Raw genomic sequence first — 25,647 nt, 5'->3', positions numbered from 1 at the left:
AAGAGTAGTAGTTTATTCTTCAAACTTAAATTTGCAACACTGTGAATTTATTATTTGTCTTTGTTTTGTTGTTGAAGTAATGCAATTCATTCAAGTTTCAATTTGCAGAAGAAGAATAGTTTCTGAAACTTAAAATCGCAACACGAAAATGAAAATCACAACACGAAAATGATTATCGTAATGCGAATTTGACTATCGCAACGCGAAATGAAAATCGCAACGCGAAACTAAAATCGCATTGCGATTCTGTCGTTGCGATTTTCATTTCGCGTTGCGATTCTCGGTTTCAAATACTAAAATTAAAACTTAAATGGATTGCATTACTTCAACCAAAAGACAAAACAAAGACAAATACTAAATTCACAGGGTTTAAAGACTAAACAGTTTAGCAGTATTGGCAGCAATCGAATGAATTTAATAAGCAATCTAAATGAAATGGTTAATCTATTATTGAAATTACCAGTAAACTTATCATCAATTTCAATATGAAAAACCTAATAATAATGCAAAAATTTCAAAATAAACATAATTAAAAAAACTAACCCTCGGTGGTTGATTTGGTTGATTTTCCATTTCTGACCGTGAATGATTGTGAGGGTGGCTCTGAGAGATGGAGATAGACGGATTTCGCCGGAGATGGGGACTGATTTCGTCGGAGATGGGGACGAATGTCGCCTTAGAGAGTGAGAGATAGAGATGATACTGAGTTGTGATTTAGGGTTTTAGGTTATGAGTTGCGATTACGGGATATACTGTGGACGGTTTAGTGTTCCGATATATTAATATTCGTGTTTGGAATTTGAAAAAAAAAATACGCGTTGCGATAATAATGGCGCTTTGAAAATCGCATTGCGATAGTCAGCATCGCGTTGCGACAGTCAGAATCGCGTTGCGATAGTCAGAATCTCGTTGCGATAGTCAGAATCACGTTGCGATAGTCATAATCGCATTGCGATTTACATATTCGCATTGCGATAGTCGGAAAATCGCAACGCGAATTTGGAAAATCGTAATGCGATAGTCAGAATCGCGTTGCGAATCTGGAAACTGATTTGCGACACCGGAGATCGCGTTGCGAATTATCGATCGCATTGCGATTTAGTTGGTCATTTTGACAAATCCAAAAAAAGTTGATTAAAATCGTATATTATAAGATATTTTTGGTCACTGAGGTTATTTTCTCTATTTTAAAATAGGAATATGCAACTTTTTAACGAATAATAATGGACTACTTTATCAAGATTATTTTAGATCTGATTATCTAGAAACAAAATCTCCATTTCACACATGGCATGTTACATTATGTTTCTCACTTAATACATACCCTATTCTTACACACATTTTAGATTATTTTCTAAATTAGTAAACTTTTTTGTCATGTAAGACAAGAGCTCGTTATGTAGAAAATAGAGATGATAATGGATCTGAATCCGACGGATTCTGATTTGATCTGATTCGATCGGTTAAATTTTCTAAAAAATTCAAATTTAAGTTAGGTAAGGGTTTTTTAGAGGTTGAGTTTGGGTCAGGTTTGATTTTAGGGTAAAAAATGTCTGATCGACCCGAAAAAACTTATAACTTTACTTTATATTTAGGGGTAATTACAATAATATCCCTCTATATATTATTTTTTTTCAATTAAATCTTTATTTTGTTGAATGAAAAATAATATTTTTTTAATAAATATATTATTTCACATCAGTCGGGTAGGATTCGAGTCGAATGGAGGGTGTATATTTTTTGGGTCAGGTTCGAGTCGAGTTGATAGTATATATTTTTGGGTCGATTCGAGTTGACCGGAAATCTGATCCTATCTGACCTATGCCCATCCCTAGTAAAAAATATCCTTAGCACGCGTCTTGTTAGATGTTTTTTATGCATATGTACTGATAACAAGGGTATGTTTAGCTAAAATGAAAGGAAAAAATAAACGTAAAAATATGAAAAAAATTATACGATCTAAAAAGTAAAAAAGATGTGATAAAATCTTGAAAATCTTTTTTTGTATCCCTGAATTTTTTATAAATTCGTCTCTTTCCAAAATTTTAAAGTTTGTCTGTGGACATAAAATATTATATCCGACCCTACAAATATCAATTATCTTGAATTGCACAAACAAAATATTTTAGGTACTCAACCTTATTTAGAGAGGGATAATAAATAATTAACTTCAACTTGGTTCATAAGATTGGAAGTTGGAAATGACGAATAAAATTGTTGATAGGAATAAATTTATCTAGTTGGTAGTTTCATTTCTTCTTATTTAAACAGAGATTCACGACTGATAAGATAACGGTCGTTGACTGATGTTTTATTGTAAGAGAGATGAAGGCTAAGGAGAATATGAGAGTCTATGGAGAAGATGGTCCAGAGTCCCTTTATTAATCGTGGTTTAAGGGTATTTATAGTTACCCCAGCTAATGATGTCAGGTATAGGATAATTATGATTACTTGTAAGTTAACAAGTTGAATAGAACATATCTGTACACTATAGCTGGCTTGAAGGTTGTGATACTCCTCATCCAAGAGGATATGGATTCCTTGGGGTTTATCCAAAAGTCTTGATTGTCGGAGATAGGCCAATTTTCAGAGATCACTTCCTTAAGTATAACAAAGATAAAGTAATCTGACTCGAGGTTATTGTTTTTTTATGATAAACACGCAACTTAAGATAGCATGCGATTAGACAATGTATTGGAATAACATTTTCATTCATTTATATTCCGATATCAAAGACAGTCGTACGAAATAGCAACATGGTATACAAAGGTTTGGACAAAATAGGAGGGCGTGACATCCCGCATTAAAGTTTTGTTGGACAGCAAAACTAACAAAGCAGACCAAATGAGGGTCTAGTCCATGTCCAATTCTCCATCCATCAAAACCTCAAAACACAGTTATAAAAGCAAGAATCTCTTTGTTTTTGGTTGTTTGCTTTAGAGAATGAAACAATCCAAGAGAATCTTGAGAGGACCCCCAAACCCTCCCTTGGGATACCATGACCTATTGTCACGTCTCATGTGCACTATTATTTGAAGTCATACAGGACCCAAACTGAGTCCTACTTTGCACTCACTTCTTACATTTTTATTTTTCACCTAATCTCTCTCTCATTACTTTTAGCTTACATTAACCCTAGAAACTAATGTCAACTCAAAAGCTTTAAATTAATAATAAATACAATGTGCCATATTAAGTAGTCCATACAGGAGTAAGTATATTTGACCGGTTGATCAACTTATTCATCTTTATTCTCTCATATTCTTTAAGTTATGGTTTATAGGCCCACTAGGAGCACTCATATTTCGTCGGTTGATGAATCTGGATATGATGCAATTAATCTTTGACGAAAGACAATCAACCGGACCACATCCCATACATGCATATGCAGCTTTAACTGATACTTGTGGTTAAAATTCCCGAATCATGCAAAGTTTTCTGCATATCTTGTTGGTACAAAGATTTAGACACTGAATCAGGTAAATCATGACTAAAGCATAACTCGAGATGAGTTTACAAGCGAGTCATAACTCGATGCCAAATCCATCTCTTCTTCTTGCTCCGCATGATCCTCAAACTCCATTTCTTCCACCCAAAACAAAAAATTACCTCCCAAAAAAAGAGATTTTAACAAAACAAAAATTAACCATTTCCTTCACTAATATAGAAGCCAAAGAAGATAAGAGGAGCATAACAGTGAGACCATAATTTGTTTTCCCTTCAAACTATCTTTTTTATCTATAAAAAGAAGCTGTCATCCTTGTTGATTACTCTCACGTTCCAGTTCCAAATAAATAATCTTTAACTTACCCTAATTTGTTTTAAGATAAACTACACATTTAGTACATAAACTATCAATTTTAATCCTTACTTTGATGTGTGTTTATTATGAATGGCCCACCATGATCATTTTATGGTACAATGACTACATACTACTAAGCTAATTAAACATGTTCAATTTTGATTTGATGTTTGTCTTAGTTTGTAAATTGATTTATAAGATCCTTACATATGCATAAAATGTGCTCAATAGTTTTTTTAATAGTCTCTCGTAATTATAAGATATAATCCATTTAAAACTTTTCTTAATCTATCGACAATGCACATACTTTACAAACACAACTATTTAAATCCAAATAAAAATATCATTCTCTTTTACCATTAAAACCACTCAAATGTGTTCAAATTTATTCAAATGGTTTGCAATACACATAGACATGTTTTGGTATGGATTAGACTTATTAACTTGCTACTACCCTTGATAAATGATAGTAAGTTAATAAGTTCTAGAAGGTAAAATTTACAACCCACGTTTGTTTGAATATAGAACAACTCTACAATTTACCCCCTAAGGTTGATTTCCACATAATTATATTGAAGAACATCCTAAGGATCATGTATATTATCAGATGGTTCCAAGCAGCAGAGAAAATATAAATTTCTTTTTTATGACAAAACATTGAAGGTTATGTCAGATAGAAACATTATTCAGACAGATTGTAAACTATTGAGTTGCAAAATTTCCTGTAGGCATTGAACAGCACCCTGGTAGTCTAAAAAGCCCATGAACCAAAATTCATGGGCATCAATAGTGGTAACTTGGATGTACTTTTCAGAAGGATTGACTTTGCTTGTTGATGGGTTAACTACTTTTAGTTTATGTAATGGGATAAGTACCTGTTTTAGCACACATAAGAATATAGAATCATAACCTGGTAAGCCATGTTTAAAAATTCAAATCGGTACTACAAAGGCGTATTATGGGGCGACCTATCTAACCTAACTTTTTTCGTTTAAGATGTTAGGATTTGAACCCCTAAATCGTAACTTGGTAACCCATGCTTGAAAAATCAAATCGGATATTGCAAAGACCTATTATGGGACGATCCTCCCAACCCAATTTTTCCAGTTACAATGTCAGGATTCGAACCCCTAAATCATAACTTGGTAAGCCATGCTTGAGAAATCAAATCAGGTACTGCAAAGGCCTTCTATGAGGAATCCTCTAACCCATTTTTTTCCATTTATAATTTCAGGATTCGAATGTATGACCTTGTTTAAGGGATCAAGTACCTCATCCCACTAGATTAATTGGTTGCTGGTGTTTTCATTATTTTCTAAATGCAAGAATGTAAGGCCAAAGAAAAGTACCTTATAATAACTCCATTCAGTCTGGGTACCATTTTTATAGGAAAGAGGACTGTCACTGCAATATGCAAGCTTTTCTGTAGATACATATAAAACTCCCATGACAGGACCAGCTGATGTAGATAAGTAACACGCAAAAGAATCCTGAAGAGAAACTTCAGGATCTGTTTCAAAAGTTTGTCTAAAAATCTTCTCATAGCCACCTTCTGCTAAAACCTTTGTTCCCTGAGCAATTCTTCCCATGGCTGCCTCAGCAAAACTAGGGCTTGTTTTTACTGGTTTAAGAAATATGGGAAACATTATTCAAGTGATTTTATGTATGTGAACCTCCTTTGAGAATCAAGAGGTAGGAGTTGGGTTCATGCATAATAGGAAATCCAGAATAGCATATTATTCTAATTAATATATGTGATCCATTTTCTTCCTTTTTATATATTGAAGTTTAAAAAATATCATTCTTATGCCAAAATAAAATCAACATTTGTAGCCAATAGGAAAGGGATCAGAACATGACAAAGGATACATATGATCGAAATTTTATGATCATGCTATGCATGTCTAAGTTGAGGTAATTTACTGTACCACCGTTTGGGAATAAGAAGTTGAAAATTTGGACTTGGATTTCATTTACTACGTAAATGATAAGAATGAAATCCATAATCATGTATAAACAGTTAGGTTTCAATCTAAATATATAGATGGAAAGTACAAAAATATGGATTTATCAAATCCAAAAATAAACTAGGAATTTCAAAATCATTACTCTATAGGCATTTAACAAATCCAAGGGTTTGAGAAATAATCATCCATGTTACATTTCTAAGTATTTGATTATGCAATTTACATTAACTTTGAAATCCAAAACTAAATTTTGAAATTCAAGTTCCCAAACACTACCTTAAGGTAATGAGCAAATAATGGGTTAAGGTCTAGTCCATTACTTTTTCATCCATTAAGAATCAATACATTGATCATCACCATTCAGATGTGTAGAACGCATCCATTAAATATGACATTCAACTTATGAATGGGGAATAAATAGGTATTGGTTATTAACGGATGAAAAAAAGTAATGGAGAGGTGTTGTACCTGCAAATAATGAGGCAGAGTTGTCCATAAATACCAAAAAAAATGTGATACATCGGGTTTCAGACAGCTGACGGATTCATGTAGACCAGAAAGTATAAATGAAGTGATGCACATTTAAATTATGGTAAACGAAAGTGATAGTGAATGGGAGAGAACTCATTTGAGAAGAAAAAGTGAAGTGTAAAAGAAAAACGCGAGCCAAAATACCTCAAATGACAGGAGCAATATATGCAGGGGATTCTGTGGTGCAAGAGTTGTCATAGAAAATTTTTACATGAGACATCTAAACAATTCAAAACTGCAAATATAGTTTGGATAATAACATTTCCATTTGTTCCATAGAATAATAGAAGCAAGTGAGTGCCATGCATCATGTGTAACATATGTTTAAATTTTGAGCATCCCTAAAGATTAATGAGAAGATCGCACATGATTCAAGAAAATTAACATTATGGTAGTAATAATCTGGTATATAGATGATCTGTAAGCTATAATCAGCTACATGAATAGATGTAGAATAAAAGGGCACCTAGCTTGCTTCTAATCCAAGGTCCAACATAGGGGATTGGGTTAAGCTGAGAACAGCCTAGGCCCTTACCAAACTTTTGGACAAACAGAAGCCATCTAACGGTTCAAACTCTGGAAAATATAGTTATTTCACAACTATGAGGAAGGAGACCAGAAAATTTTTACTAAACATCAGGACATATCGAAGCAATAACTATGAAATCTCAGGAAATAAAGATTTATCATCTCCTCTTTACTAAGCCAACTGTAAGACCTATGTTATGCAGACTTGTTTCCCTAAACATTCATGTGTAACACCTTTGTTAAAAGTAGGAAAGGAAGAATGAATGAAGTTGGTCACCTCCTCTCCTTTTTCCAATAAAAATTAGTTCATGCAACAATCCTTAAAATGTGGAATCTAACAAGTTTAGAGTTCAAACTATATTATCTGTGCAACATTTTTTTTCTATCCTCAAGGTTCTACGTTCTTTGTAGCAAATATAAACATATTAATATCAAACCCAAATTACCAAGCATTTAATATCAATTCCAATCATGGAAACCTAACAAATACGATCAAATTAAACCAAATATAACTCTAATCAACTGGGAAAAAATACCAATAACTAAAAATAAATAAGAAGAAAGGCAATTGATTTTTTTTATAAAATTAAAAACATACAGTGTTACCACGTGTTCCCAGCAAGATCCTCAGCTTTCTTTGACGCTTCTCCCACTGCCTTTTTCCATCTCCAAAAGGCATCCCTCATCGTTTCAATTTTATCTCTTTGCAATTTTTTTTTAAAAAAAAGTTTAAAGAAAATAATATATTTTCAAATTTGAAATCAACGATAAATTCTAGAAATAAATGCAATAGAAGCTTGCCTTTGAAGGAAACCTCTGAAGATTCCATAGCAGGAGCTTGAACGACATTAGGATCGTATCCGTTACTAGCGGACATGTTAGCACCGTGATCTGCAGCAGGCGGTTCACAATCCGGTCGGGTGCTCCGATGAACCAAATTCGTCGACGCCGATTGTGTCTGGTTCGGTGATTGCTCGCTTTGAATCGGACTCTCTTTCGGATTCTGAACCTCTCTCTCTTTCTCCTCATCTTTCTCTGGTTCCGTTGTTGGAACAATAACAAAGCCATCCTCGTCCACTGCGGGATCCGAACTTTTGGGCTTCGCTTTGGATTTCGGTTCCTGAGCCATAGATTGCGTTGAGCTGGAATTTGGCTCGGTTTCCGTCTTCATTTTCTCCTTTTTTGAACGTTTTAGGCATTTGGGCGTGGCTGCTGCTGCTTTTTTTTTTTTACTTTCTATTAGAAATTTTCATTTTTTTGAAGAAATATATCTGGGGGATTTGGCGGGAATTACGCTACGGCGATGGTAGGGGATATGTCCAAAGTGATGACTTTTTTTAGCGCCAACCTGATCCTCATCGTTTTTTTACCTTGTCCTTTTTTTTCTTCCCATTATTAGGGTCAGTTTTGGTATAGTTTTTGAAAGGATAAATTACGTATTTAGTATATAAATTAGAAATTTTGATTCGTTTTAGTACTTAAATTTTTATTTTTTTTCAAAATCATACCTAAAGTTTACTTTTTGTTTCATTTTAATACTTTATCGTTAAAAACTTAACGCTTTTAGTACCTAAACTATCAATTTTGATCCGTTTTAGTACCTAAATTTTTAATTTTTTCTCAAAGCTTAAGTATGAATTTAGGTACTAAACGTGTTTTGGTACCTAGACTTTCATTTTTTTAAAACTTAATAACATGATACTAAAATGAAATAAAAACTAAACTTTAGGTATGATTTTAAAAAAAATAAAAGTTTAAGTACTAAAATGTATCAAATTGATAGTTTAGGTATTAAATGTATAGTTTATCCATTTTTTAAAAAGTGACTTTTAAAAGTATTATAGAAATGCGATACAAAAGTATAGTTTAAAATTTAACTTTTTAAAATTGGTGTTAAAAAATAAGTTTAAAAAGAAAAAATGTCCAGAATAGATATTATGTCTTAAATTTAAAATATAATTATAATAAAAATATATTTTATAATAACTCACTATTAATATTTTAATATATAAACAATGAATTCTATTTACTTTTGAATAATTAAAATAAATTAATAAGTAATAAATTATTTTTTAAGGATGTTAGTATTAAATTATTAAAATAAAATAATGAGAAAATAACCTCAGTGACAAAAAATGCCTTATAATATACGATTTTAACCAACTTTTTTTGGATTTGCCAAAATGACCAACTAAATCGCAACGCGATCTCCGGTATCGCAAATCAGTTTCCAGATTCGCAACGCAATTCTGACTATCGCATTGCGATTTTCCAAATTCGCGTTGCGATTTTCCAACTATCGCAACGCGAATATGTAAATCGCAATGCGATTATGACTATCGCAACGCGATGCTGATTATCGCAACGCGATTTTCAAAGCGTCATTATTATCACAACGCGTATTTTTTTTTCAAATTCCAAACACGAATATTAATATATCGGAACACTGAGCCGTCCACAGTATATCTCGTAATCGCAACTCATAACCTAAAACCCTAAATCACAACTCAGTCTCATCTCCATCTCTCATTCTCTAAGGCGACATCCGTCCCCATCTCCGACGCAATCAGTCCCCATCTCCGGCGAAATCCGTCTATCTCCATCTCTCAGAGCCACCCTCACAATCAATCATGGTCAGAAATGGAAAATCAACCAAATCAACCACTGAGGGTTAATTTTTTTAATTATTTTTATTTTTGAAATTTTTACATTATTATTAGGTTTTTCATATTGAAATTGATGATAAGTTTACTGGTAATTTCAATAATATATTAACCATTTCATTTAGATTGCTTATTAAATTCATTCGATTGTTGCCAATAATGCTAAACTGTTTAGTCTTTAAACCCTGTGAATTTAGTATTTGTCTTTGTTTTGTCTTTTGGTTGAAGTAATGCAATCCATTCAAGTTTCAATTTTAGTATTTGAAACCGAGAATCGCAATGCGAAATGAAAATCGCAACGACAGAATCGCAATGCGATTTTAGTTTCGCGTTGCGATAGTCATTTTCGTGTTGCGATTTTCATTTTCGTGTTGCGATTTTAAGTTTCATAAACTATTCTTCTTCTGCAAATTGAAACTTGAAGGAATTGCATTACTTCAACAAAAAAACAAACACAAATACTAAATTCACAGTGTTGCAAATTTAAGCTTGAAGAATAAACTACTACTCTTTATGTTTATTGTTCTTGGTATATCTTCACAGTGTAGTTTTTGGTATATCTAACTTGGTATGTTTATTGTTTTTGTAGAACTTTTATTCGGCTCAATTGACCTTAAGAAATAAAGTAAGCATGACCAAAACAATTGCGTCGAAGCTTTCACCTGCACAAAGAAAAATATTTGAGGATACTTGCTTCGGGCCATGGCTAAAAGTACAACATCCGGGTGGAGATGCTATGTTGACCCATCTGTTTCTTCAAACCATGACTAGCGATCTACCAGAGACTATACAACGTCGTGATGAAGAGATATGGTTTGATTTTCCACCGGCGTATACGTGTTTTGGGCAGGAGGAGTTTTGCTTAATCACCGGTCTACGCTTCGGACACGATGATGTAGGTCGGTACACTAGACATATTACCCACCTATCATGGTTATCCCGGGTTTTTCCTGAGCTTTCAATGGAGAAGCCGAATTTACACGTGGAAGGCTTGACGAGATTATTGAATAAGAAAGATGGTTTTACTCGGATGGATGACGTCGATGTTGTCCGAGTATGCCTTCTAATACTTTTGCATGCCGGCTTTTTAGGCAGAGAGGCCAGACAACCTATTCCTAATGATCTAATTAAATTGGTAGAGGACCTAAATGTATGGAACCTGTTTCCGTGGGGTTCGTATCTATGGAAAGCTACATGGAATAAGTTGTCGTCTGCCTTTGATGATCGAAAAAGTTTGGGTGGCGATGGTTCCAAATACACTTTGTCAGTCTTTATTTGGGCCTTTAAGGTAAGAATTTTTATATAATGTTTCCAAAATTATAATTAATTATTTAATAATTACTAATGTTTGTTATTATATTGTTTGTAGATTTGGATATTTGAGGTCTTTCCCGCCATGCAGACATATGCATTAAAAACTTCTAATAATATTCCGGCTATTTCCTGGAAGAGGAAACGGACCTTGCAGCAATGGGAAGATTTACTGCCGTATACGATAATAAATAATGTAAGTTAACACAAATACTACCATGTGTTTATAAACAAGTTATTACTAGAACACATTTAACTTTGTTTGAGCTTTTATATTGTTAGGAGGCCAACACTCCATTACAGAGGCTGACACCCACGGAAGCTGAGCTTGCCACTGATTGGTGGCAAGCTAGTAAGCGTTTTTTTGATGGCACTGATGATGAGCAACCTCCACTTCGAGAGCCATCACCTCACCCAGAGCCATCACCTGATCGACCCGACTATACACCTCCACAACGAGAGCCATCACCTATTCTGTCACATCATCGAGCCTCTTCTCCACCATCACCTCATGATAGGCGACCGACAAAGATGTCACGACGTTTATCTCCCTGTTCTCCACCTCCACGGGATGAGTTAGGGGAGTTACGTGATGAGGTCAATGCCTTACGTGAGGAGGTCGATACTTTACACGATGACAATGGTACATGGCGTGTTGAGGTGTCTACTATACGTGGTGAGGTAGCCGCTCTACGTGAGATGGTAGCATCGTTGTAGAATGAGGTTCATACTCTACGCAACGAGGTAAGTTTAATATTTTTCATATTTAACTTGATGATAAATTTACTCATAATTTCACTTAGATTAACCATTTCACTTAGATTAACCATTTCACTTAGATTGCTTAGTAAATTCATTCGGTTGCTGCCAATACTGCTAAACTGTTTATTCTTTAACCCTGTGAAGTTAGTATTTATTTTTGGTTGTCTTTTGGTTGAAGTAATACAATCCATTCAAGTTTCAATTTGCAGAAGAAGAATAGTTTACTTTCTCAACGCGAAAATGACTATCGCAACGCGAATTTGACTATCACAACGAAAGAATCGCAATGCGAAATAAAATTGCATTGCGATTCTTTCGTTGCGATAGTCAAATTTGCGTTGCGATAGTCATTTTCGCGTTGCGATAGTCATTCGTGTTGCTATTTTATGTTTCAGATTCTATTCTTCTTCTGCAAATTGAAACTTGAATGAATTACATTACTTCAACCAAAAGACAAAGACAAATACTAACTTCACAGTGTTGAAAATTTAAGTTTCAAGAATAAACTACTACTCTTTTGTTGTCATTGAACCTGCACTAAACCTATATGTTGTCCTTTTAAATGTTTATATAAGTGATTACTTCTGGAATGTTATCTGATGCATTTTGTGAACAATGATAGAATAATGACTTGGGTGAATACCGTGCAAGTTTGAAATATATTTGTCTTTGTTTTCACTGTTTAATATAATGTCTGTTTATTTACTGATTTATGTATTAATTTATTTTTAGCGGCCCGTTAAGGTGGATGCTCTACGTCGGGTTTTTCTTGCAAGACGAAGTTCACGCATCAGACGGCGTGCACGTGCCATTACGTCTCCGTTCACCCCAATAGTGCGAAGAATCCGTAAGAAAAAGCCCGACTCACCTGTCATCGTTCAAAAGGCCTCCCCTATCGTTCAAGAGGCCCCTATCATCCCTCAAGAGTCCCCTCCCACCGTTCAAGAGGCCACTGTCATCGTTGAAGAGGTCCCTCCCAATATTCTAGAGCCCGATTCACACGGCGTAATATATCGAATTATTGAGAAACCCCCTCACGTGACGGACATGATGGATGATTGTTGGCTTTCGTATAAGTTACCGGCCAGTACCATTCCGGCATATGAAGTGGAGAGGAAACAACTACCGGAAACAATTCTGGATAATACCCTTTGGGCTAAGACCGTAGTTGATTTTTATCTACATGAGCATAGCCAAGGGTTTTACGCTGACATATACAAACTCAACGATGATATGCATTTGTTGATTGAACGGTCTTGGTGGGGTGTGTTATTAGGGGTTGAAGACAATGACTATTTCGATGAGGGGGTAAGTCTTATATTTCTTCTTATATTTCATTTTGATTAATTTTTTTTAATTTATGTAATTCACTAATATATGTCTTTTTTTGTAAAACATCATATTGATGCATGGGTGTCACGTCTTCTAATAGTAAGGAAATTGAAGAAAAAAAAATACGCGATATATAATTATACCGACGTCGTTTCACGTAATTCACTTGAAGAATCAACGATAGGAATCATATGTGTTGGCTAATGGACAAGCTAAACTTTATCCTGCATGGTGGGAGGTCGATAAGGTTAGTATTTATTTGTTTAAATATTTTAAAGGTGTTCATAAATAAGTGCGCAATTTGAATTATTACATTTCGATACAGGTGTTTGTCCCTGTTTTGGAACGTACTCATTGGCTTCTCGTCGAGCTTCATCTCCCATCCCTAAAGACAATAGTATATGACAGCATGATAAATTACATATCATTGTCTGATTTGAGAGATATTATTAAGGGATGGAGCTCTCATTTGGCTAAATTCTTGGATGCGATTAATTATTGGACTTATTCTGCAAACAAGAAGCCAAAGAAGTTCAATGTTACAGTTATCAGAGAGGAGACCGTGCCACAACAAATGTCGAAAGCCAGAGGGGATTGTGGTCCTCTCGTATGCATGTGCTTGGAGCGTTTGACGACTGGAAGTACACAGTTTCTACCTCCCACCGATAGAGATAGAGGTGCAGTAGGCTTGTGGTTTCGGTATTTTATGGCTAGAGCGATATATGCGAGACGCTGCCTACCTGCATCTGCATTATGAAAGTGTCCATAAACAAATTGTAAGTCAAATGCAAGTGTTGTTAAGTACCTAGAATTCAATAATAATTTGTTGTTTGTTGGTTTTAGATGTGTGTAGAAAGTGTTATTTGAGCAAATGTTTGGTTTCTGTAGGTTAATCCTGAAGTGAGCTGCGTGAAATTGATGTATGGGTGCATAAACAACTGTCTGGGTACACTTTTTTTGATTGTTTAATTGATTCTTAAAAGTCTGATTTGTTTAATTGATGAGCAAAATAAGAATTATTATCATTTTTGCTTATTTAATTGATTTATAAAAATTGATTTGTAAAAGTTGATTTATTTAATATTGATGTGTAAATAATTCTTATTTGTGCTTGTTTAATTGATTGAAATGTAAAAGTTGATTTGTTGATTTCAATCTGCATCATATTGAAGGCAAAAGACCTGTTGGAGGTACACTTTCGCAACGCTAAACTCAAAATCGCAATGCAAAAGCCAAAATCGCAACGCAAAGTCAATTCGTGTTGCGATAGTCTAATACGCTTTGCGATTTTCTTGTTGCGATAGTCAAATACCCGTTGCGATAATCAAATTCGCGTTGCGATAGTCAAATTCACATTGCGATTTTCTCGTTGTGATAGTCAAATACCCGTTGCGATAATCAAATTCACGTTGCGATAGTCAAATTCGCGTTGCGATAGACAAATCCGCGTTGCGATTTTTGCGTTGCGATAGTCATATTCGTGTTGCGATAGTCAAATTCGCGTTGCAATTTTTGAGTTGCGATAATCAAATTCGCGTTGCGATATTCAAATGAATGTGTAATAAGTGATAACAACTGAACATATCATAGCAATGTTCAAACTCAAGTTACTAATACATGCCTAACTGAAAATGTTAAAAGTTTACACATAAAATACACATAATAGTTAAATTTGCGTTGCGATATTCAAATGAATGTGTAATAAGTGATAACAACTGAACATATCATAGCAATATTCAAACTCAAGTTACTAATGCATGCCTAACTGAAAATGTTAAAAGTTTACACATAATACAACGTTTGCATTTAAAAATCACCTAAGTTAATAGTCCCAAAAGGTGAAGCCGGTTGTGATTGGGATTTTGATTTTGATTGCGATTTTGATTGCCTTTTTATTCACACCATATGAGCTTTGGATTTTGATGAGGATCCATATTTTAGTAGAGGAAAAGATTATTGTGATGGCATTGGTGATCCACATGTCAACCTTGTATGACCACTTTCCTTACACCTACTACATGTCGATCTCTTCTTCTCTTCACCCTTAGACGGTATACGGTTGTGACTTTTTGGTCGGCCATGTAGCCTTCTGTCCATGGCTGGTGGCAAAACTGTTTGTAAGTCATCTGGTATATCCCACTCAGAAGGATGTGGAATAGGGTAGATAATCTCGGCATAAGTCTGTCGATATACTTTTGTAGTGTAGCAATCCATAGCGTATGCGCTTGAATCATCTTGGTTTAGATGAAGAGCAACTTTTATAACATGCCCACACGGATAACCAGATGTTTGCCATTTCATACAACTACATGTCTTTGCATTTAGATCGACAAGCCCATTTAAGTTATTATCCAGTACTTCAAACAAAGTGTTTGAACATGGTTCAACTCTCCATGACGTTGACTTCACAACACGTTTCGTTATCTTTTTTTCAGTCCATGGTGTAACACGATGTTCCAATGTTCCTGTAAATTTAAATAAATAATACTTAGTAAAATATATGATAAGTTACGAATTTAAAGAAATAATACCTGCATGGTTTATTTTCTTGTAGTACCACTATTGAATAGAGGCTCGAAAAAACTCCATTAACATAGTAATAGGTAATTTCCGGGAATGACGACTTAGAGCGTTGATTGATTCTGCACTATTAGACGTCATGAAACCATATCTTGCTCCAAGTTGATGTACTCTTGACCATATTTCAAACCCAACATCTTCTAGTGTTTGAGCACACTGAGGCAAAACACGTCTTAAACAATTTATATGCTTATTAAAATCCACTTCCCGATAAGCTTTTACAGCCTTCCAGTATATCCATTTGTGATTTTTATACCAGCAGACCTTGATTTTAGATTTCTATATAAATGAACACCACAAAGTCCATGAAAAGCATCTGGGAAACACTTTCTAATAGCGTTGTCAATTGAGTTTGCCCTATCGGATATGATTGTCAGATTGCTAATAGGACCTATGCAATCACTAAGATGCCCCATAAACCATGTCCATGAATCAGAGATTTCAGATTTGCCAACCCCGTAAGCTATTGGCAGTATCCCATTGTTAGCATTCATGGCTACTGCTAATAAGTTTACTCCAAGGTATTGACCTTTTAAATGTGCTCTGTCAACTATAATAACTGGGCGCATGCAAGTAATAAACGAACGAATCTACAAAATCATATACACAAGAAATATAATCATTTAAATGTGAAATACATGTAACTAACAAAAATGAGTCAACAAAATTATATTGATTTACTAACCGTAGCACCAATGGCGATAAACATCAACTCAAAGCGTCCATCTCTATCTGTTTTGATATGAGTTACCGATCCAGGATTTTTCAGCTTTAAATTGTGACAATAAGCTGACAGTTGGGCAAACGATGCTTCTGGCGACCCCCTCAGCAATTCCAAGGCATAACATTTGGCTCTCTAAGCTTGAGAATATGAGATATTAATCTTGAACCGAGCATTCATGTCAGTCATAATTTCATGTCCCCGATATACCCTGCCATTCAAAAACATTAACTCAGCTAGAAAACCACCCAACACCTTTTTGTTTGTCTGTCTATGGTGAGGAAAAACTTGGGTTCTTGAACATGTATGTTTATCAATAAAAGTCCTAACTTGAAAAATTTTGCAATCTTTTATCCTCTTTGCAATCATACGCCACGTACAGTTTTGGTCAATCATACACCTTGTTTCGAAACGATCTTTGCATGATTTGTTAACTTTTAGTTGATAGCCATCTTCCACACATTTCGTATACAAAGCTATATTCAAGTCTTCATTTGTATTAAAACAATCATCTTTCTTGATACGAATAATTTTTGTGTAACAATCAACTGCTATTTTTACCAACTCTTCTTCCGGTATATGAAGTAATTCTGGCATATTCCAGTTATACTCCCGTGGCATTTTCTTCGGGGACTTTTCTTCGGGGATTTCTTCTTCTTCTTTTTCTTCTTCAGGGTTATATGAATTACAGAATGGATGTTCAATATGTTCATTCACAGTCGTAACTTCCTCCTCATTATCATCAACAACATCTTCCTCGGCAGCGGCTGTTTCATCATCAAAATTTGGGTATTGACCAATATCAAAATCATTACACGCAGGTCTGTTTCTTCTTCTGAAACATCATCAAAATCTGAGCATTGACCAAGATCAAAGTCCGGGTATTGGCCAAGATCAAATTTCGAATATCGACTAGTACTCACAATTTTTTCTGTTGGCTCATCATTGTCTAACTGGTTAATACGAAAACCGGAATTTGGTGCTGAAAGTTGATTGGGATTTGGATTAGGGAAAGGTTGTGGGTTTTGAGATTATGTTTGGTATTGGAAATATGGTGAAACAAATTTTGCTTGGTGATGAAATTGTGGTGGAACCATTAAAATTTGAGCACCATAAACTGGGGTTGAAAAACTTAGTTGATTACTACCCGCTACTGACCCAACTTCACTACTTCTAGGTTCAACAACATACAATGTAACATCATCTTGCGAAACACTAATGTAAGCAATGAATCGTTCAACATCGTCATTGTCGGTTAACAAATAAACTTTACATTTTCTCTGATAAGATAGCCTAAATCCACTTAAGGGCTCTAAATTCAATTTATTTGCAACACGTAACATTAGAGTTTCATAAGTTAACTTTTTTAATGACAGTTTTAGTTGAAGATTCATGGGTAAAGGCATATATTTTAAAACACCATGAACATTCTCCCATGACCCTCCAAAACAAAATCTATCCAAACATGATCAGCATTAGATGATTTCATTATTGTAAATTAATTTACTAAACAAACGAGCTGCGAAACTAAAACTTGTTGCCGGATGGGGAAGGATGTCGTTGGATATAGGAACGGATGTCGTCGGAGAGAGTGATAGATAGAGATGGAATGAGTTGCGATTTAGGTATTTAGGTTATGAGTTGCTTCTGCTGCGTAGTTATATACCCAAAACATTTTTGTTGCGAAAATAAAACATGTTGTGAATTTGAAATTCAGTGTTGCGACAGTCAGAATCGCGTTACGATAGTCAAAATCTCGTTGCGATAGTCAGAATCGCGTTGCGATAGTCAGAATCGCATTGCGATAGTCATAATCACATTGCGATTTACATATTCGCATTACGATTTACATATTCGCATTGCGATAGTTGGAAAATCGCAATGCGATAGTCAAAATCGCGTTGCGAATCTGGAAACTGATTTACGATACCGGAGATCGCGTTGTGAATTATCGATCGCATTGCGATTTAGTTGGTCATTTTGGCAAATCCAAAAAAAGTTGGTTAAAATCGTATATTATAAGGCATTTTTGGTCACTGAGGTTATTTTCTCTTTTATTAATGGTGCCCACCTTAGAATTTTATTTCTGCCTACCTCATACAAAAATTAATGTTATTAACATACATGTGCCTATTATAAAAAATATTTATAGATTCGCCACTGACTGTGACTACCCATTTATTACCATCAACAAACTTCATGAAATACTTCATCTTGGTCCATAACCATGTACCTTAGTTATGTTGAAGTCTCACAATTGGATTGAATGATCTTCTCTTGATAGTATGAAGATGGAAATATTTCCTATTTGAGTAGCCAAATAAAATCCAATTTGAAATGTATTTTCGTGCCCTTGGTTATCAATGTAGTTAAGCTGATGAAATCATATATCATATATAAGGGTGGAGTGCATCACCTGCTTAACATCTAAAATGTATTCCCTTTATCTTCTAAGGATCCATTTGGTAATGTTTTCCAAAATTATTTTTAATTAAAAAGTTTGTTTTGTTCGCAAAATCAATACTAAACAGATGAAAAATGAAGATTAGACCAACCGCAAAAGTTAAGATTTCTAGCTTTTTCATTTTAAACTTTGCGATACCGGAGATCGCGTTGCGAATTATCAATCACATTGCGATTTAGTTGGTCATTTTGGCAAATCCAAAAAAAGTTGGTTAAAATCGTATATTATAAGGCATTTTTGGTCACTGAGGTTATTTTCTCTTAATAAAATGAACAACTAACATTAAGAAATTCGAATTTCAGGTGCCCACCCTAAAAAAAAACTGCATTCCCCACTGATAACGGTTCATCCCTTTATAACTAGTGGTTGAATGATCGTTAACTGGTGCTGAGGTTTTCTTTTCTAGACGAAGGAATGTTTAGACCAGGGTTTCCTTCTCTTGGTTTTAATCGAGAGGTTTTATTTTGATCTTTTGTCTTGGTATCATGCACATGATTAGGATAGCTATTCATCAACTAGCGGGGTAGGTAGACCTAATTGATGTAATCGGCTCTCAATTACTTATGACAAATCACGTTAGACATGCTAGAAATTATGTCAAAGGATTGTTAAGATATATCGACACTCGTTAAAGCACAATGAAATCACTCATATACTAGAGCGAAAACTTTTTATCCCCTGGGTAAACTTCATAAGTCAAAGCTTAGAGTGGATGAATATTTACTCATGACGGAGACATCTCGACAGTACCCAAGAGTTCAAGTACCTCGGTACCAGTGATTAATAGATGCATATTAACTCAATTTCTGGATTAATGTGGAGACATCTCAACACATTATTGCATGTAAATATGACGTATAATTATGCAAGTGTACACGTCGATGACATATAACATAGAAGTGAGTGAGTACTATCTCCACAAGGATTAAATTGTCACTTTTAATCAATCAATTATTATTCACAATCTTTCGTTCTAGAGGAGTCAAACGATCGATCTTGCGTGTCAAGTCAATTAATTAACATACATCAACATTTCACCACTTTCAATAAAAGCTGATAATGATGAGTGACTGATTTATTATAAATTGATAATGTTAATGACCAAATTGTTAATTTTGACATGTAATTTCCCGTAACTTTTTTAATGCTAAATTGAGAGAAAAAAAATATTTAGGTACTAAAGTAGGAAAATATTATAGTTCCGACTAAAAATAAATCTTTCCCACGAACACCTAGCCCTTGTATCATGATCTTCATGCGATGTATTTTTGACAGAACCGCTTCTGTTTCTTGAGCAATTCCTTCCAATGGCAAATCCTTACAGATCAAGGTACTAAAATTCTCACTTGATTCTTAAATTATTTCTTTATCTCTTTTCCGATTAACTTATCAGTATGATTCGCCACATAAACATGATTTGATCTATAAATATCTATCATTTATGCCACAAATGTAACAGGCAGGGTCTTAGCGCTAGACCTGTGTCTAATTCCGATGAAATCCAGTTGAGGATCGACCCAATTCATGCTGATTTAGATGAAGAGATTTCGGGCCTGCACAAACAAGTTACACAACTCAAACACGTAAGTTCACTTTTTTTTTCTTCTTGTGAGTTTCTGGGTTTTTTTTGGGATTATTTTGCTCGGTTAATAATTCTTATTCGACAACAATTATGGGTTTTGCTTTTGAATTAATGGGGTTTTGGCTTCTACAATTTAGAGTCTTTTATACTTCTTAGGTTATAGCAAAAGGGATAGAGATGAAATTTATTGAATAAGGCAATTCCTTTTTGGGTAAAAGTGTTGAATTATTGGTTTAGAAATATTTTCTATATATTTCAATGGATAACACATTTGATTGTTTACATGAAGAAAGCAAGAATGTTTTCATTATCTTACTCTTAACTGTTGCTTGTACTGTGTCTTAGGTTGCAGCTTCAACTAAATAATTTTTGTTTGTACTCCGTTAATCTCTCTGTTTATAGAGTTAAAAATAAAATCTGCATCCATGGATTAGGGGGAAATCAGTTAAGACATGGGAATTACCCCCTTCCCCGGGCTAAATGAGTTATTTATTTGCTAGTTTTTTGACATATGAGCATCTGGGGTGCTCTCTGGATTAGAGGAATTGTAATGTGTTTTGTCACATGAGTGAAACTGCAGTTTCCCCAGGTTTTCTCTTCCATGTTTGTCATGTAGATGCAACTTTGGAAGGAAAAAAGCATAGCTCAGCCAAATTCTTATTGCTTTTTTCACGGCTGGCTGGATGAGTTAAATTGAAGGAAGAAAAACATTATTATGATTCAATCTATTCGAGTTTTCAGGAACTGCAAGGAGATCAAATTAAACATTACTTTTCTTTAAATAAAATCTAGTGTCATAGTCAGCCAAAGTAATTTCCCTGCAAACATGCTTAACGATAATAGTTTAATCCTAACCATTCGCTAGCTTATTTGATTTTGTGAAAGAATTTACTCATCTTCCTGTTGAAGCATCAGACCAGCATCCACTGAATCTGTCCTAAATCTTCCATCCTTACCTGACCATAGATTGGACTAAATTCATAGCTCTTATTTGCTTATTGCCATAAAATAGCATTTGTGTACATGGATTTGGATTTTAAAGACGGTGTAAAATGTAAATTGAGAAAAAGAAAGAAAGGAAATGTAACATTCATGATTGTTTCTCAAATTCATGGATTTGTTAGATGCTTATTTAATAGTGAACTTGAAATTCCTAATAAATTTTTGGATTTGATCATCTACGTATTTATACTTTTCATCTATATATTATATTGAATCTTAGCTATTTATCCATAATATAAGAATGAAAATTATGGCTGCGTTTGTTTGGTCAATGCTTTCTGAATAATGCAAATATTGAGATACTGTTAGCCACAGGTAATAAGAAAAGTGAGTCGAGAAATTATGATTTTGGCTATGTAATGTGCAAGATTCTTGATAATTGTAACATCTATTTTTGTTCACTTTCGCTCTAAATTATGGTGCAAAATAATTTCTATCATTATGACTTCTGACATAAACTGCTTGTGGTGTTGAAAATAATTGCTAGCTACGTATGTTTTGCTCTGTAAGTTGAAAGTAATTGGCTTATCTGATTATTTTCGTTTTACTTGAGTTTTCTGTTTCGAAAGATTTTTGTATTCTTGTATTTTGAACTATTGCTCAAAATGCTGATCTGCAGGTGGCTCAAGAGATTGAAACTGAAACCCGAATTCAGAATGAACTTGTCTCTGATTTGGTAAACACTTGCTTGACTTGACCTTTTAATCGTTTTGATTAAGGAACAAATTATGATCCATGGTACTATCAACCTTTGTATGAAGGCATTTGATGGCGTGGTTTCCAATGCAAATTATATTTCCTTACCGCAAAGTTAAGAAACACCATACATACTAATAAGTCTCTGTTCTGTTCCCTGTTTCAGCAAATGCTAATGAGTAGAGCTCAGGCAGGAGTAAAAAATGGGATGACAAAGTTGAACCGAACTGTTGCTCAGCAGAGATCGAATCATATTCTTCAAGTGATAATCTTCGGTCTCGCGTGTTTCACTATTGTCTACTTATGGTCAAAGCACTTCAAGAGATGAAAACGAGTTAGTGTTGCCAAGTAGCGACTATGAAGCGACCTTGTGTCCCCGAATGCAGATTTGGTAGCTTTTCACCGACTTTCAGAAATTCTGGCAATTGGAGTTTTCTTCTGTAGCTGCTAACCGTAATGGAATGGTTTATCCATAAACCATTTGTTGTGTAGATGCGGTTATTAAAGCTTGTCTACTTGCGCGCTATATATTTAAGATTTGTTCTAGTATTGGGCACTGTTACTAATTTAAGCCATTTAAACTGTTGTTGGACAAGAAAACAAAACACCAAAAACAGCTGCTCAAGAATTATTTTTTTAATTTTGTTTTATAGTTATTAGGATAAACTACACAATTGGTCCCCCAATTATATGATATCTTTTATGAGAAAATAACCTCAGTGACCAAAAATATCTTATAATATACGATTTTAACTAACTTTTTTTGGATTTGTCAAAATGACCAAATAAATCGCAATGCGATCGATAATTCGCAACGCCATCTCCGGTATCGCAAATCAGTTTCCAGATTCGCAACGCGAACATCGACTATCGTAACGCAAACTTCGACTATCGCAATGCGATTTTCCAAATTCGTTGCGATAGTCCAAGTTCGCGTTGCGATTTATTCCAAATTCGTTGCGATAGTCCAAGTTCGCGTTGCGATTTATTCCAAATCCGTCTCGTCTCGTGGTCGTGGTAATACGTGTCTTCGACACGTCCGCGCGAATACTATCTTTTTAGAGAAAATTCTTAAGAAACAAATGCAATACCACAAATCGTTGCGATTTTGGACTATCGCAACGAATTTGGAATAAATCAATAAATCGCAACGCGAACTTCGACTATTGCAACGCGAACTTGGACTTTCGCAATGCGAATATGTAAATCGCAATGCGATAGTCGAAGTTCGCGTTGCGATAGTCCAAGTTCGCGTTGCGATAGTTCAAGTTCGCGTTGCGAATCTGGAAACTGATTTGCGATATCGGAGATCGCGTTACGAATTATCGATCGCATTGCGATTTAGTTGGTCATTTTGGCAAATCCAAAAAAAGTTTGTTAAAATCGTTTATTATAAGGCATTTTTGGTCACTGAGGTTATTTTCTCTTATTTTATTAAGTTCCCGACTACTAAAAGTTATAAAATAGGCCATCGATAATAGGATGTTTTGTTGAGTCATTTGATTATTAAAATCATAAAATAATTACTTGACTATTCATTATGTTCTAAATTTATCATTTTTCTTTAAAAAATTAATGGTCTTAGTTAGACGTTAATATGTTGATTAGGATATGATAGTCGTTTAAGATTATGAGATCATATTTTATTATATTTGAGTTAGCAGGTTAATGTACAACTTAGACTGCCATCAATTTTTTAGTTGAAAAAGACGAGTTTGGAATATATGAATAGTAGGATGGATATTTTATAACTTTTAATAGTCGATGACTCAACAAAGAAACGTTTTATAATCAGGTGATCATTTATGTACTTTACCCTGGTTATTAAGTAAACCGTTGAAATAAATATTTCAATAAACATTTTTGAGATGGTGACAAGTGTTCTTATATTAAGGTGCTCAATAAAAAATGAGACATATTTTGCTTATAATAAAGTGAGAAATATGTTATTAAGAAGAGGTTTAAATCTGAAACCTTACGTCTAATTTTGGGTAAAAATAAACAATACAAATAAATCAGGTAATTATAATATTGATAAAGTATACAAATGGTCTCCGATAATTGGGAGTTACTTTATTGAGTCTCCTTACTATTGAAAGTTGCAAAATAATCTTCTGACTATAAGTGTTGCTTTATTAAGACTCTAACTATTAAAAGTTACAAAATATTATAAAAATAATCATCTGACAATTCATATATTTCAAACTCGATCATTTCTATTAACCTGTTAATTGGATATAATAAAATCTGATTCCAAAATCTCAAACGACTATGCGATTGCAACGATTTTGAGAATTTAATTTTTGAAAATAATCATCTATTCATTAACTTAAAATAACGGAATCTATTCATTAACTTAAAATAACGTCAGTTATAATAAATTCAGATAAACAAGAAGGAACATCATATGTGAAAGACATTGACGAGGAATTGGAAGATGCAAATTTCGCTAATGTATGTGCTGCCATATCAGCCGACCGTCCGATGGAATGGAGGCGAAACTCCGGGTGAGTGTCAAAAATGCAGCGAGTCTCGGCCAAAATAAAACGAAGAACTGAAAAATCCAAATGATGATGAATTAGCTTATGTACGACATTGAATGCATCACTTTCGACAATAACCTTGGAAATCCCAATTCAATGACCAGACGGAGACTAAAACAAGTAGCATGGAATTCGATAGAACCCACATTCCGAGGACAATCGATACAAGAAGCTCGGCCTGCCAAAACAAAACCATCGGAATCCTGCACCATTGCCCCAACAGCCATAGCACCATCATCAAGTGGGCAGCCATCAACATTTAACTTAACAAAATTTAGAGGAGGTTTATGCCAAGAATTCGAATGAATAACTAATGAAGAACTAACCACAACTGGAGTTGGAGCATCAACTACCCGAGTATAAGCCAATTGCAAAGTTTTACTGGAAAGCAACCAAATGCCAATCAGGCAGAAAACACCCCTCATGGATACGAACTTCAATGAGCATTGATATTATTTTTTTAAGGTTAGATTTGATGTCGTCACGCTTGATTGAGATGAAACTTATTTATTATTCCTTTGATCTTTATTGTTTTGGACCCTTGAATTAGACTTGTATTCACAATTTGCGTCCGTAGATAATTTTCTCACGTCGATTGATTCTAATGTGTGATTGTCAGCGTTCTTTCTGTAGTTTAATCCTCTATTGTGGTTCGTTTGTCGATACAGTCAGATTTATTTATATCTATCTTTTGTTTGAGTTTTTTAGATGAGTTTTAACCTTTTCTTTGTATGTTCATTCTATGATCTCGAGTGGTTAGTTATCTTATGTTATTGATTATAGAAAAATATTTTAATTATGTATTTAGTTTTCGAACTTTATTACAAATTTAAATATTTTATTCTTTTAATAAAACTACGACTCTATTTGCATATATATATATATATACACACACAAAATGATAGTATAAAAAAATAATAAATAAAATCAAATTATTTTGTTCATATCTAGCGACTTCCAACTAGAAATATGGAAAACATAACACTAATAAGATTATGATACTTATTCAAATATATTTGTTGGCAATACAAAGAATTTCAAATTAGGTATGAATCGTTTAGCTTTGTTCGATTCGGTTCATATGTGTTTCTTTCCATAAAAGATCCTTCACATAAAATATTTATTAGCATTTATATTTTACCATTTATAGTTGTAACAAAATA

At 34.2% G+C, this 25,647-nt stretch overlaps 1 protein-coding gene and 1 pseudogene across 1 annotated transcript; one reads left to right on the top strand and one right to left on the bottom strand.

Annotated features, from left to right (window-relative positions):
* Nucleotides 1-4,419: 4,419 nt before the first annotated feature.
* LOC120166976 lies at nt 4,420-8,028 on the bottom strand (annotated as a pseudogene).
* Nucleotides 8,029-19,890: 11,862 nt separating this feature from the next.
* LOC120166973 (bet1-like protein At1g29060) lies at nt 19,891-22,585 on the top strand. The gene is made up of 4 exons (XM_039176122.1): nt 19,891-19,991; nt 20,121-20,244; nt 21,865-21,921; nt 22,108-22,585. The coding sequence occupies exons 1-4, from the start codon at nt 19,969-19,971 to the stop codon at nt 22,267-22,269; spliced, it is 366 nt and encodes a 121-aa protein (XP_039032053.1). The 5' UTR covers nt 19,891-19,968; the 3' UTR covers nt 22,270-22,585.
* Nucleotides 22,586-25,647: the final 3,062 nt, after the last annotated feature.

The sequence above is a fragment of the Hibiscus syriacus genome, unplaced genomic scaffold (genome assembly GCF_006381635.1).
Source record: "Hibiscus syriacus cultivar Baekdansim isolate YM2019G1 unplaced genomic scaffold, ASM638163v2 tig00111651_pilon, whole genome shotgun sequence".
Classification (NCBI taxonomy): Eukaryota; Viridiplantae; Streptophyta; class Magnoliopsida; order Malvales; family Malvaceae; genus Hibiscus; species Hibiscus syriacus.
The sequence above is the reverse complement of the archived record's forward strand: the minus strand, read 5'-3'. Positions and strand labels throughout refer to the sequence as shown.

What these genes read in the sequence shown, in the direction of transcription:
- LOC120166973 (XM_039176122.1), top strand. Translation starts at nt 19,969, where the DNA reads ATGGCAAATCCTTACAGATCAAG. An exon ending in GCAAATCCTTACAGATCAAG is followed by an intron (nt 19,992 to 20,120) that starts GTACTAAAATTC and finishes CAAATGTAACAG; the next exon opens with GCAGGGTCTTAGCGCTAGAC. An exon ending in AAGTTACACAACTCAAACAC is followed by an intron (nt 20,245 to 21,864) that starts GTAAGTTCACTT and finishes GCTGATCTGCAG; the next exon opens with GTGGCTCAAGAGATTGAAAC.